The sequence below is a fragment of the Mustela putorius genome, unplaced genomic scaffold (assembly GCF_011764305.1).
Source record: "Mustela putorius furo isolate JIRA1106 unplaced genomic scaffold, ASM1176430v1.1 tig00003859_pilon_pilon_pilon, whole genome shotgun sequence".
Lineage (NCBI taxonomy): Eukaryota > Metazoa > Chordata > Mammalia > Carnivora > Mustelidae > Mustela > Mustela putorius.
Window position 1 is genome coordinate 11721539 of NW_025422011.1, and position 14478 is coordinate 11736016.

Here is a 14478-nt window from a genome sequence, read left to right on the forward strand (position 1 = left end):
CGTGGGTGTGGTTCTTGGCCCAGAAGGAGAACAGTGTCTGCCGGGTGCCCAAGGGCAGGAAGAGAGTCTGTGCTGGGTCTGTCAGCTTCTTCCTGTCCACGCCCGACCTCGAACAGACACAGGTCGGGGCTTCCTCATCAAAACCTAGCACTGCCTTGGTGCTCTGGGTTCCCAGTGTCTTTTCTCACATCATCTTTCATTCCCTTGTCCAAGACAAAATACTACAGGGAACTCTTTGCTCACTAGGCCTTCTGCCCAGGGAGGTCCTGACCATGTGCAAGGCCCCTTGGCTGAGCAGTGCAGTGCCTCTCCCAGAGGCCTTTAGGAAACAGAACCAGTTTTGACTCACTTATGTAGAAAAATGAATCTGGGGGAGCCTTTGAGGGAGAATCCAACCAGACTACAGCAAGCCAGGGTTTGGGCAGTTCCAGGATGTTCTCTCAACATTTGGATTCCAGGGTGGGACTGTCTGGCTGCTGTCTTGAGTCCTGTGCCCACCCTGGGGCCAGAGGGCACGAAGAAAGGAATGATTCTCTAAAGCAGAATCTGAGCGCTGTTTAGTGGGGAGATGGGGAGAGGGTTCCTGGGAGCTAAAATCAGCAAGGGTCGCAGTAAATGGCCTTAAGCTTTGAGGTTTCTTTCTGCAGAAAGTTACTATGTCTCACGCCATGGACTGAGCATTGGGTGTCCTGACCCAAAGGCAATACTGCAAAGACCAGGTGAGCCAACAGCCTTTGTATGGCTTTATAGGAACCTTCATATTGGGTTTAATATTGGGTGGTATTAACCACATGGGATCTTCTCTCTCAGAGAATGAGGTATGGATGCAAGATAAACCCAGTGGGTAATAAGTAGGACACCTCGTGTCTCAAAGGATGCTGACCCATTGTCCAACTTAGTCTTGATGGTACTGAGCCTCAAGGTATGGGTCTATTTCCCCCGTGTCTTGTAGTGGGACTTAACAGGTAGTGTGTGTCCTGATAAGTGCCTGCCTAGCCCACATGTTTTGAACCTTGGGTCTCTCTCTTTTTTTTTTTTTTTAAGATTTTATTTATTTATTTATTTGGCAGAGACATGGCGAGAGAGGGAACACAAGGAGGGGGAGGGAGAGAGGGAGAAGCAGGTTTCCTGCTGAGCAGAGAGCCCATGCAGGGGTCCGTCCCAGGAACCTGGGATCATGAACTGAGCTGAAGGCAGACGCTTAACCTCTGAGCCACCCAGGCACCCCAAAACTTTGAGCTTCTTGAGAGCATGAACCTTGCTTTACATGTCTGAACCCTCCTTGGGGCCTAATGAATCATCCTGCACATGGCAAGTCCCTCGTCAGTGGTCAAAGTCCGCCAGCTCACGCTGGGTAGGTTTGTCTGCAAACAGAGCTGAACTAATGCTAACATTTCTAAGAGATTCTTAATGTGCTGGGAAGGCACGGAGCTGACCAGAAGTAGTACGGACCGGATATCTTCTCTCGAGGGGAACTTGATGGTGTGGGGTTCTCTGCTCTGGGTTTCACATGTATTTCTGTCTGTGCTATCATCATCTCACTTGGCTTAAGAGAAAACTACATTTGGAGAAATTAGCTGAATTGTTCCCAGTGACCAAGGTTACACGTTGGGAAGTCTAGGGTTTACACTCAGCTCCCCAAGTTAGCCGCTCCACTGCCTTGTGACCTTTAGCACATACCAACGTGACTTTGGGGGACATCCTGGAAGGAGAGCCAGGTGCTTTCTTGCTTTGAAGCGATTGATTCCTGCCTCCTCTTAGAAACAAAAACATTAAATACAGTTGTTTTCATGGAACAGTGAGTTTAGCCAACAGGGTGAGCTTTATAGAACCCAGATAGGCCTTTCTGGAAACACAATGTAATTCCAAAATACAGTGTTTGCCACAGTCTGTTTCCAAGGCCCACTGCCTTGTAATTATTTCGTTTTAGGATAATAGCAGTTGAGGGCATGGATTTTGTAGTTGGAAACCAGGTTCCAATCCTGTCTCTGCCACAAATTGGCTAGGTCTCTAGACAAGTTTTTGGACCCTCTCTGAACTCTGGCTTCCTGCTCCTAGCAGTGAGACTTAGGATCTTGCATTTGGAAAGTATCTGACAGGAAGTGGGCTATAATAAAAACACAGGTTACACGGAGTCCAGAGTCTGGGGTGGTTAAACAAAAGAAATCTGAGAATTTCCAGTGAACACATTGTTACATTCCCTCCACTGGCTTTGGCAGAAGTAGAAAATGACCAGAGATCTTATTTTCACATTGCTTAATACAGGTTTGTGCACCCTAAGATTCTTGTTGAAACTAAAGCTTCCTATTTATACACACATTATTTTGGAGTAAAGTAAATAATCACAGAACTTCTAGCTGGGTACCTACGAGGCTCCATTGTGGCTAAGGATGCTCTCCTTTTCCCCAGCAGCCATGTAGGTCTATAGACTCTGGGAGAGGAGGGGCAGCGGGGGCAGGGGGATAGGGAGGCAGCACAGATCCTGCACGGCGCAGGTGCACTGAACTGGGAAACGTGGTTCTTAAGTTGTGCAGTGAGGACCTTCAGCTCTGCGATCAGCTTCCCTGAAGGTGCTGCCATCCTCATCCTCACTGTCCTTGGCTCTCTGCAAGCTAGCCGACCCCACTCGGCTGATCCCATAAACAGACCATACTCATGCTTGCTCAACTAACGCCACCCAATCTGGCTGCAGGTTTTATATACGTCGTATTTATATATGTCATATTTAAATATTTAAATATTTATATATTTATATATATGACATATTTATATATGTCATATTTAAATATGTATATTTATATATATACAATGTCAATGCTGATAAGATGCAGTGGCCCTCCTCCAAAACAAACAGCTCTCGTGCATTGGTGTGACCCGGTGTTATGCCAAAAGTGGAACTGAGAGCTCGTAAACTCTACTGCTCTAGACAAAATGGGACGGCACTCAGTTTTCAACCCTGGAGTGTCGTGGTCACAAGTTGAAGGCTTACCGTGTGCTGGGCACTATACCAAACACTATGTGTACAAGGTCGCTTAATTTTTCTCCGTAACTATGACTGAAGTCAGGTCCATCTGCACCGTATGTGCCTCTGTTCTTTTTGGGTGCTTGAATTCGTTTGAGAAAGTTTCTGTTCTTTGCAGCCAAATATCCCTCACTAAGACATCTACTAGTGAAAAGGGTTAACTGACAGTTGCTAACTAAACCACCCTCCTCCCTGAGCTATGGGGAGCAGGCAAAAGCACACTAAAGATTGGGATGGAAATAACATGTGTATAAGAGGTGAATAATGTAGCTTTGGCCCTTTTTCAAGAGGTGGGTTAACAATAAAATCCCACCGCGACAGTCCTTTACTTAAAGGCAGTACCTTTGCAGCATGGTCCTAGAAGGGTCTGTTTCTTGGCCCCTGAGACAGACTAGCTGGGAGGCTTTGAACTTACGACGTCACCACCCGAGCCTCTGTGTCATCACCAGCTGTAACCATGGCACCTATCCTCATGAACAGTAGACTTTCAGCCTCCCACCGTCTGTTGCCCCCCACTTCTGGTAGCAGGAGCATACTCACCTTTTAGGGAATTCCTTCTACTCTGTAAGTGCGGTGTTGCTGGGATTGTTAAAGTAGCCTATCCTCCTCCAGCCAAAAGTTAGGCATGTTCTCACCTGGAATTTAAGTCTCCAGTGGAGTTCTGCAAGGACTTAAAAAAAAAAAAATGTTTGTGTTTGAAGGTGTGAGCCCCATAGGAAGCCTGCAAGAAACAGACAACCCAACTTAGAGTAGCTTAATCAGACAGAGTCTGATTTTCTTGCATAAACAGTCTCCAAGTAAGCAGCAGCTGGCATCAGGTCAGCTGCTCAACAATGTCTGGGCTTCCCTCCTGATCACAAAGTGATTGCAGAAGTTCCAGCATTGCATCCAAGTTCAAGGCAGGAAGAGGAGATCAAGGGAAAGCTTCAGTTGTTTCTATCACTCTTATCAAGAAGAGTACAATCTTTTCCAGAAATCTCCCAGCTGTCTGGCTGGAACTGTGTCTCATGGCCACCCCTACCTGAAAAGAGGACCACACTGAACAAACTATTGATCCCCCTGCTTCCTGACCCTGACGTTGCCTTGCTTTTTGCTTCTCCTAAACCTAATTCTTAAGCTTTCAAGTCCACGGCCTCTCTCATAGCCCTCCGTGTAAATTCTCAGTGTCAACTTCGGTTGCTTGTGCTCAGAAAATTCTGACAGCCCTACCCTCTAAGTGTTGCTGTCAAGATGATAAGAGAACGCGGAATACTAAGCGGTCAGTAAGTGTTAGCTATGACGATTTTACCCAAGGTTGCACAGCTCGTTGGAGCTGGTCAACCTTCCAAGCCCCTGTATGCTCCATTCCACTAAATTGCCTCTCAGGCTCCAGTTTATTAAACAATTTGCTCACTCTGCAAGTACAGAGGGACACGTCGACCCAGGGAAAAAGAATAAGGGCTGAACTGTATTTTCTAGAAACTTTTATAAGTAGTAGGCATTGTGAAGGCAAGTGGGCATGCCTGGCCCCCAGGTCCAGACCAACACAATGGTTCATTCAGATGAGTGATAAAGGAGAGGCTGTTCCCAGAATAGCTGGCCCCTTGAATTGTGGTACAGGCAACTTCCAAGCAGAGCCAGGCCACTGCCAGGAAGAGGACAGGGGCCAGATGCCCGGCTGTGACCCTGCCCTGAGGGCTGGGGGCCCATGGGGAGGCCGGAGGAGGTGCCAGTGGGGTCTACCCCCCTGTTTAAAATGCCAGCTCTGCTACTAACCAGCCACAGGCCCTCAGATGAGGTGCTTAACCTTCCATGCCTCACTTTCTCATCTGAAAAATGGGGATAATAACCCCTAGTGCTTGGTCATTAAGAAGATTAATGGAGTTAAGACAAGTGCGTGACATGCAGCAGCCTCGCTTGGTGAGTTCACTATCACCGTCCTTAGCGGGACAACCCAGCTGTAAGCTGTGGTTTCCAGAGTTTAGGCCTTGCTAAATTATCCAGAGTGGGTTTGGTTAAAAGTGACATTAGAAGTGACATCCCCCCCTTCCCTGCTCCATTTTCTTCATCAGTTTACCAGGGCTTAATGGTGAACTAAAGAATCTATCCACAACTGTATTATCACAATAGCTGGTCTTTACTGAGCACCTACTATACGTCCCATACTGCTTATTCATATCTTCATCAAACACACCAAACCTGGGACATGGATGTCGTCTTCATTTTATCCACCAGAAAATGGAAGTTCAGAGAGCTGACATGATCTCCCCCAACTCACAGAGTCGTGGGTTTAAGCCTCCATTCTGGCTGCAATAACAAAATGCCATAGACTGGGGGCCTTGAGCAGCAGACATTTATTTCTCACAGGTCTGGAGGGTGGAAAGTGCAAGATCAAGTCTCTAGCATATTCAGTGTCAGGTGAAAACTCACTTCCGGGGTCACAGACTTCCATCTTCTTTCTGTGTCCTCACGAGGCAGTTGGGGCAAAGGAGATCTCCAGGGCGCCTCTTCTAAGGGTATTAATCCCCTTCATGGGGGCTCCATCCTTATGAGCTCATCACCTCCCAAAGACCCCACCTCCTAACACCTTCCTCTTGGGGGTAGGATATCAACATAGAGATCTGAGGGGACACAAACATGTATTCCATCACAACCCTGTTGTACTCCAAGCCACAAGCACTACATGTCTCGAAAAGACATCCGGAGCCACAACGGGCTTGGCAAATCACCATGCGCCTATAAAGGGGCTGGCCCTTGGGCAGGATGAGACCACCACCGGTGCATCTAGATGCGGAGATAAGGTGCTGAAGGGCAGTGGGAGGCCCAGGGGAACAAACCCAGAAGAAGCTTTCTTATCTCCAGCAGGCTATGATGAGGGAACCAACAACCCATGTTCTTCCTGGCTGAACAAGGCTTGGGCAGGGGGAAATTATAAACCCCAACCGCCATGAGAGAGTTCAAGTCAGTGTTGGAAGAAACCCCCACCTCACTGTGTCACCTGTCTTAAGGGTGACACGTCAGCCCCCCCCTTCTCCTGAGATGGGAGATAGATGAGCCTCGAGAGAGCACCAGGCCTGTCTTTGGCCCACTCTCCTCTGTACCCGTAAAGGCCCTTCCCCTGCAGACGAGGCCTGAGGTTTTCCCACCAGGCCTGGCTCTGGAGAGCTGAGCGCAGTTCAGAGGGTCAGTCCTGGCAAACTGGCAAAATCTTTTTTAAGATTTTATTTATTTGACACACACAGTGAGAAATCACAAGTAGGCAGAGAGGCAGGCAGAGTAGAGGGGGGAGTAGGCTCCCTGCTGAGCAGAGAGCCCGATGCGGGACTCGATCCCAGGACCCTGAGATCATGACCTGAACCGAATGCAAAGGCTTAACCCAATGAGCCACCCAGGCGCCCACCCACCTGATTTTCAGACCTAGAGCCACGTCCTCCAACAGACCTGTATTTGCGAAGAAGGACCTGGGTGAGTGTCTCTTGCAGAGGGCTCCAAGTGCCAGCAGGAAGCTTGGGTGTCAGAAATCGAATCCCTTCGGCCCCAACAGGCTGGCACTTAATGGGGAATTTGAGTAGCAAGGCAAGTGCTGCAAGAGCTTTTGAGCCCGGGGAGGGAAAGAAAGTTTCTATTTAAAACAGATGTAGAAACAAACAAACAAACAACAGATGTAAGCCTGCTTTGCGTTTTCATCACCAACTTGACAGTTACCAGACACGTGTTTGCAAAACAAATTTGTAGGGTTTTGCCTTAACCACTGCAGTTTGTTAGTACCCCATAAGGACTTCACCTCACCAGGATTTGCCGCAGTGCGTGCTCATTGTAGCATTTTCCCGTTGTGCAGTTGTTAGAGGAAACAGCCTTTCTTTTAATCTACCCCTTGTAACATCAGGATTGTCTTATAATTAGGCCACCCAGGATAAACACTGTTCTGATTACCCTGAAGTTAGGGAGAAAAGTCTGTAAGCTTTTTCTCTTTGAATGGATATATATGAATAAAAATGTGATTAGATTACATCATTTAAAAAACATACTGCAAAATCGCTTTCCCTTCTAAGGCTCTTTAATATATAATAACAGTTAACATCACTGAGCATGTTCTATGGTCAGGTACTTAGATGGCCTCGTTTTAATCTTGCCAGTATAATGAGGAAGTACCATTGCTATTCTCATTATATAGATTAAAAAACCGAGGTTCAGAAAGGTTCATCCACACAGCTCAGTACATAATAGATTCAGGAGTTGGTCCCAGGTCTGAGTCCAAAACTCTGGTTCTTACCACTACTGTGGTTCTGTAGAAGTAGGAAAAAAACCTTTTCTTCTACCCTCTTAGGTTCGGTAGCTGGGTCATGTGGATTAAACCAACAAAAGACAGATTACCAGTAGATAAGATTTATTTTGCATGCACATGGGGCCTCACAGAAAAGGTGTGAAAACCCAAAGAAACATTAGGGCTTGAAAGCTGATAAGCCATTCTAACAAAAGGTGATAAAATTGTAAACAAGGGACAAGACAAAGACAAAGAGGGTTGGTCTTCTAGAAGTCATAAATTGTGGGAAGGTGGATACCTGGGGGAAACTCATTGAAGATTAGAGTTGTGTAATAAAATTAGTTTATTCAGACTCAAGACAGTGCCATCTCCAGTGAAAATTATCATCTCTTTTCCCTGGTATGGGAGTGGGGAGCAGATACCTTCACCAAGGGAAACTGATATTACCCTCACCAAAGGAAATTTATACCCTGCTTTTAGGCAGAAAGGGAGAGGACAGAACTTCTCCTGTGTCTTTCTCAGTTGCCTTCAACTTATAATAATCTGTATCCCAAAGAGGCATATTTTGGCGTGCTATATTCTGGTCCCCTCAGTTCCTCAAACACATTACACTGTTTTAAAAGTTCCCTAATAGGGGGATGCCTGGGTGGCTCAGTGGGTTAAGCTTTTGCCTTCGGTTCAGGTCATGATCTCAGGGTCCTGGGATGGAGCCCTGCATCAGACTCTCTGCTCAGCAGGGAGCCTGCTTCCTCCTCTCTCTCTGCCTGCCTCTCTGCCTACCTGTGATCTCTGTCAAATAAAATCCTAAAAAAAAAAAAAAAAAAAAAAAAAAAAAAAAAAAAAAAAATTTCTCAAATAGGAACACCTGGGGAGTGCAGTCGGTTGAACACCTGGGGAGTGCAGTCGGTTAAGCACCCAGCTCTTGGTTTTGGCTCAGGTCATGATCTCAGGTTCGTGAGATGGGAGTCCCCGTCAGGCTCCACACAGAGTCTGTTGGAGACACTTCCTCCCACTCTGTCCCTCCCCACTCCTCAAATAAATAAATAAATAAATAAATAAATAAATCTTTTTTTTTTAAGTTCTCAAATATTTATTGAGTTCTATTATATGCTTAACATCATAGGCTGAAATCTTGTCCTCGAGGAGCTGGCACTTAAGTACGGGAAGACAAACCTGCTCGGCTTCAGACAAGCCCCTCCGTGGGGACAGCTGCTCTTTACAATTAGACAGAGTTTCTAAGTTTCCAAGTAAGTCACACACATCATTCTGTCTTCTGTTGGATCTCACAAACAACTATATGAGGTAGCCTGGTGCTGTTATTTTTATTTTACAGGAAACCCTCTTAGAAGTCAAGCAACTTACCCAAAGATATCCAGCGTGGACATCTGAGTGCCCGCTGTTCTGCTGTATATGTTACAGAATTTTTGTCCCCTTAGCGCCTGCGGTTCTTGGTCATGCCTCTTGGAAGAATGAAGAGGTAGACCAGACGAAGAGTGGTGGGCAACAAAGCAAAGTTCATTGAGCAAAGCAAAGTTCATTAAGCTCCCAGAGAGGGAGAGGAGAATGTCTCCGTGCTGATGGTCTTTTTTTGCTGACATCTCTGAGTGTGTCTTTGCCTCTGATATTGCCAAATGCCTTGTGGTTAATTGCTTATTTAAGGATGTTTTGCAGAAGTCATTTCTGCAAAGGCTGCAAAGCAAAATGTTAGTGTGGTCCTTTCTAAGCTGCAAAACAGGCCATCAGAGCTGTTTTATTTTAGCTGTTCTGACTCCATATTTCCTTGTTGGGACCCTGGTCCTGAGTATCTAACTGTCCAGGTCACTCCTAACATCTACACACACACACACACATACATACATGTACACACACACACACACACACACACAGACCCCTATATGAACCATATGTATACAGCCAATAAACCAATGCATATATGTAGCATTTGCCAGTGGAGCTCCTACTGACTCAGATCTTGGCTGGCCCCCACACACCTTTGTCCATTCTCACCAATAATCACTAGGGGGAGGCTTTCAAGGAAATTTACCTCCCCTTAGTCTGTGGCTAATAACACAGGCTACTCAGGTAAAATGATCAGGACAAGCCTCTCCGACAGTATGTACAGGTTCCTCTTAAAGAATGGGTAAGCTATATGTTTAACAGAACTAATGATGTAAACAATGTATTATGAAAAGCTAAAGTAAACATTATAACTATGTAGAAAATATAGACTTATGTATAATCAAAATGCTGAGAATTTTTATATGGCATTGTATGAAGGGAGTTTGAATGTTAATAAACACGTTTCCCACTTAAAAAAAAAAAAAGAAGAATGGGTAAGCTATTCGAGGTGGGTTCAGCAGGATTATTTTGGTGACTTGTTTCCTATTAGCGCCTAATAATGTGTCTGGAAAAGAGCTAAAGTAAAACTGCATTTCATTGAAGACGTCCTACTTCAGATCTATTACAAATTCACACCAGGGTCCCGTTCTCTAGAATCTTTCACAACACTGGGAAATTTGGCAGAAACAGGAGTTGGCTCTAACAGCCGATCTCCATCAACCTCTTCTCCTTTGCCTCCTGTTATAGAGGATGAAAATTCATCTCCCCAGATACTTTGCGGCGAGAGGTGCTAAGGCTGTGGTAGGGGGCGGGTTTCTAGGGAATATTTTTCTCCCTGTGAAAGGAAAGGCAGACTGGAAAATGTATTCTTGCAGTTCTGGCCAGCTCCCTACTTCCTGTTCTTGTCGGAGGTTCTGTGGGGAAGGGAGATGTGAGAGGGGAGGTAGGACCGGGGGCGCAACAGCAGGGGAGCGAGGCCTGTGGAAATGCAGGGGCGCTGGGAAAGGTCGAGGGGCGGGACGGGATCGGAGGCTGGAGGTCATAGGATGTGGGGCGATCGCCGAGCGTAGCGGAAAACCAGGGGTGAGGATAGGGCGGACGAGAGCGCGCCTGCGAGACTCCCAGACCTCCCGCTCTCCCCACCCTCTCCTACTGCAAAAACTCCGCCTGCCGTCAATGGGCGGGGCACGTTCTGGGGCGTGGCCGACCGGCCCTTAGAACTCCGCCCGTTCGGGGCGGGGCTTGCCAAAAGGGCGGGGCCACGCTCCTTCGGGGCGTGGCCTGTAGAACCTCAGAATCCCGGCGACTCGGGGCTGAGGCGCGCGTCTCCCGGCGCGGGGTTCCTCCCACGCAGCCTCCCATTCAAAAGATGCCGAAGGGGCGGCGCGGCAGCCAGAGCCCTACCATGAGCCAGCGGCCGGCCCCGCCCCTCTACTTCCCTTCCCTCTACGATCGTGGCATCTCCTCGTCCCCGCTCAGCGACTTCAACATCTGGAAGAAACTCTTCGTGCCGCTGAAGGCGGGCGGGGCGGCGGCGGGCGGGGCGGTAGCGGGGCGGCCCCTGCCCCAGGCACCCCAGGTTCCGGCGCCCCCGCCGCCGCCACCGGGCCTGGGGCCTCCCAGCGAGCGCCCCTGGCCTCCGCCCTGGCCCTCCGGCCTGGCCTCCATCCCCTACGAGCCTCTGCGCTTCTTCTATTCGCCACCGCCGGGGCCCGAGGTGGCTGCCTCGCCACTGGCCCCCGGCCCCACGACCCCCCGGGTCGCCTCCGCCTCCCACCCCGAGGAGTTGTGCGAGCTGGAGATCCGGATTAAGGAGCTGGAGCTGCTCACCATCACTGGGGACGGCTTCGACTCTCAGCGCTGTGCGTGACCTTGCCCGAGTCCCCTCTTAGCCCGCCTTGGCTCGCTCCTTGGCTCCCTCCTTGGCTCCAAGCCTTACTAAACCTCTTCCCCGCAGTGTGGCCTCCGGCCCAAACTCCAGCCCCCAGGAATCCCAGATCCCAGATCAACTCCTCCAGCACCCAGCCACACCCCTCAGCGCCCCGACGCCCCCATCCTGGATTTCAACCGATGTCTTCCCTCACCGCAGAAAGGATTTCATGAGCACTTTTGGCCCAAACTCCACCCTCCTCCCATCCTGAGCCCGTTTGGTAATCTGGACTCTGAGCCTCCAGACCTAGAACTCAAACCACCACAGCCCCCATCCTACTTTAAACTTTTACACCATGACACCCCTCCCCCCCACCGTGGTAGTAATATTACCATCACGCACCACACACACCCCCTACCTCTACAGACTTCAGCTTTAGGGTTTATCTTCAACTTTGGTCCTGAATGGGAGGAGGTGGAAGCAAAGGTCAGTTGGTGTGTCTGTAGGTAGACACTCCAACTTAGGTCTGTAGATGGGAATTGTGCGAGACCCAGGAAGCCCAAGGACAGATCATCTAGGGGCTTTGAGGCCGTCCACTTCTCAGTGCTGAAAGGAAACCTCCTTGTGAACCCTGGCCTCGATCCTGGAAGCTGTCTCACCAGGGTCCTGAGCTCTGCCCTCTGACTGTAGGTTTAAAGTCTTAGCGATCTGGACCAGGGCAGACCAGATGTGCTGATATGGGCAGGATTCCTCTAGCTTGCAAGCTAACCGATCCTTCCCATTGGAGGGTACAGTTAAGTCTGATTCTCCCATAAGGACCTATCATACTGTGGAATATTCAGTAGCCATAAGCTGTTCTGCAGACTTTGTCTTCCCATCACCTGTTCTGACTAAGGCTTATAGTATACCAATGGAGGACGGGATATTGCTCTAGAAAGACCATCCCCATTATTGTAAAACAAAACAAAACAAAAACAACAGGTTAAATTGGCTCCCCTGCCATACAGGCAAGGGGAGTATGAAATAACCTAAATGTTCAGGTTAATGTGACCATGAGAATCGTTATCCCCTATAAGGTCATCAGGCATCCTCTGTAAGGTCTTTTCCCCCACAGCCATGGAAAGAATTCCTAGAAGACAGGCTTGTCTAAGTCTTGGATTTCTTTACTACATATTCTCCACTTAAACATGTTTTGTCTGTTAGGGATTTTTTCCTACCCATGTTGGGTTTTGGGTTCATGCAGGGAACACACAATTGCTTCCCAGAAGCTTCTTTGGAAGTGTTAGAAAAGCCCTTATCTTTACTACAGCTGTGTTTGTTTTGTTCTCCTACAGATAAATTCTTGAAGGCACTGAAAGATGAAAAGTTACAAGGACTGAAGACAAGGCAGCCTGGAAAGAAGTCGGCCTCTCTCTCCTGAAGAGCTGCCCACCAGAGCCTGGGCAGCTGCCTCCTTAGGTGTTAGTGCTTAGATAATATGTCCTGTTTGTTGTCATTTCAAAGATCGTTATTTTCTGTTCTGTATTTACCGCTGTTCTCACTGCTCCCAGCATGTGCTCCACATACAGTGCCCACTTGTGGGGTAAATCTCATGGTCTGTCTCTTCTCTGTGCTGCTGCTGGGGAAGGTCTCTCACAGGGTCTGGAAGCCTCTGAGACCATAGGAGGGGACACCCAACACTGCCACGTGAAAGGAACTGGGAAAACCCAAGGGCAATATATATTTGGTTTGCTGTTTCCCTGCTCAGAAAGGTTCTTTAAAGCCTGAAACAAACGGTTTGTTCTCAAACAGCTTTAGACCCGGGAAGTGTTTTGTTTAATAGTTTTTGGGCCCCCAAAACTCTGATAATCTGATCAAAGCTTTGGTCCTTCCTAGAAAATCACACATTCAAGAAATATGAAGGGCTTGTTATGTGCCCTCCGAGATTCAGAATTGGGAGTGGGAGAGACCTAGACAATAAACACAAGTAAGTACATCATAAGACAATATCACTGATGACCTGCCAAGGGGTAACCAAAAACAGTAGGGCAAGGTTGCTCAGGAGGGGTCAGAGGAAAGCAAGGTGGCATTTCAAATACGGTTTCTGGAAGAGGTAACATGTAAACAAGGTGTGGAGGAAGTTGAGATGTGATAGCTGGGGGAATGTTCCAGGCCCAGAGGGGCCAGGGCAAAGGCTGAAGGTGGGAGCATATGGGGTGTTTGAGGCCCGCAAGAACCCAGGTGGCTGGAGCAGGAGGAGTGAGGGGAGCATGGTAGGGCTGAGTGCAGAGAGTCCTTCCCAGTGGGACTCTGCAAACATGGGACTCTGGGTTCTACTCCAAGTGGAGTATGGAGTAGTTAGAGGGTTTTCAGTGAGTGATCGCATCTGACCTGGGCTGCTAAGGTGAGAATAGACTGAGGCAGGAAGCATGGAGAGCGAGTAGGAGGCTTCATAACAATACAGCTAAAGCCAGAAGAAGTGGTGCCGCCCAGTGTGGCCCAGGCCCTGCAGCTCTTTCCCCTTTGCTGGGTCAGAGGTGTCTATGGCCTGCGGGGTACCCACCCCTGCCACCAGGTGCTGTCTCTCTGGCCAGAAGGAGCAAGCGCTCAGCAACACAAGCGCACGAATAAAGAAGGAAGTATTTTAGGAAACAGTGTAACATTTTGACGCTTGGCATCTGGATTCCCCCGTGCCCTCATTCTCCCTACAGCCACGGTAGATCTTAGCCAAAGAATTTGTGACATTTGGGCTTCCTGCAAAAGAGAACGGAAAAGGAGAGAATCCCACATCTTATAATCGGAGCGGGAGGAGGTGTTTGGGAGGGGCCTGGTCAGCTCTGACCAGTAGCACCGATCGCCCGGCACCAAGTGCCTGAGACGCCCTCTTCGAGCTGGCAAGGAGGCCTTAGCGTCGGTGACCTTGTCACGAGTAGCTTTAACTCAGTGAGGGGGATTTAACTCCTGACCAGAGTCGCTTTTAAGAGAAGGGGTGGAGGTGAATTGGAGACCGTGGGTGCAGAAGACTCTCGAGAGGCAGTTAGCCGCCTCTTAGGGCAGTACCTGGCAGGGCAAGCGGGGTTGAGAGGTCTTTATTAAGGGAGAAATTACTGCTTGTTTGTGGTCGGGCAGAGGGAGAAAAAGTGATGCTGTCGATGAGGCCTGGCTGGAATGGTGTCCTCAAGTGGACAAGAGAGGGGGGACCTACTTTACAGTGGAAAGATCGGAGTTACGTGGCAGCAGAGACGGTTCCTCTGCCATCACTGGAGGTTCCGTCCGTGGTGTGAGCATGCAGACGCCCATAGATGGCAGAACGGGTGCCAGGAACCCGGGTAAGTTGTAGACCCTTGCCCCAAAGTTTGTGCAGCAACCGGTGTGCTTGAGGATGCAAATGCGCATGCCTGCAAGGCCCAGTTGGAAACAGTGAAAGGGGTGCAGGGAGCCAGGTGGAGAGTGGCTAGCTGGGGAGCCTAGGCAGGTGGTGGGGGAAGCAACTGACCCTGAACTCCTACTGCTTGTTGCCCAGCC

General features: G+C 48.8%; 1 protein-coding gene across 1 annotated transcript; it reads left to right on the forward strand.

Annotated features, from left to right (window-relative positions):
* Positions 1-8101: 8101 nt before the first annotated feature.
* Positions 8102-12566, forward strand: CUNH11orf91 (chromosome unknown C11orf91 homolog). The gene is made up of 3 exons (XM_013057980.2): positions 8102-8512; positions 8599-10966; positions 12309-12566. The coding sequence occupies exons 2-3, from the start codon at positions 10474-10476 to the stop codon at positions 12392-12394; spliced, it is 579 nt and encodes a 192-aa protein (XP_012913434.1). The 5' UTR covers positions 8102-8512; positions 8599-10473; the 3' UTR covers positions 12395-12566.
* The last annotated feature ends 1912 nt before the right edge of the window (positions 12567-14478 follow it).

Coding starts and splice junctions, on each gene's coding strand:
- CUNH11orf91 (XM_013057980.2), top strand. CDS start 10,474: ATGCCGAAGGGGCGGCGCGGCAGCCAGAGCCCTACCATGAGCCAGCGG. Junction 10,967..12,308: donor CGGCTTCGACTCTCAGCGCT/GTGCGTGACCTT, acceptor GTTCTCCTACAG/ATAAATTCTTGAAGGCACTG.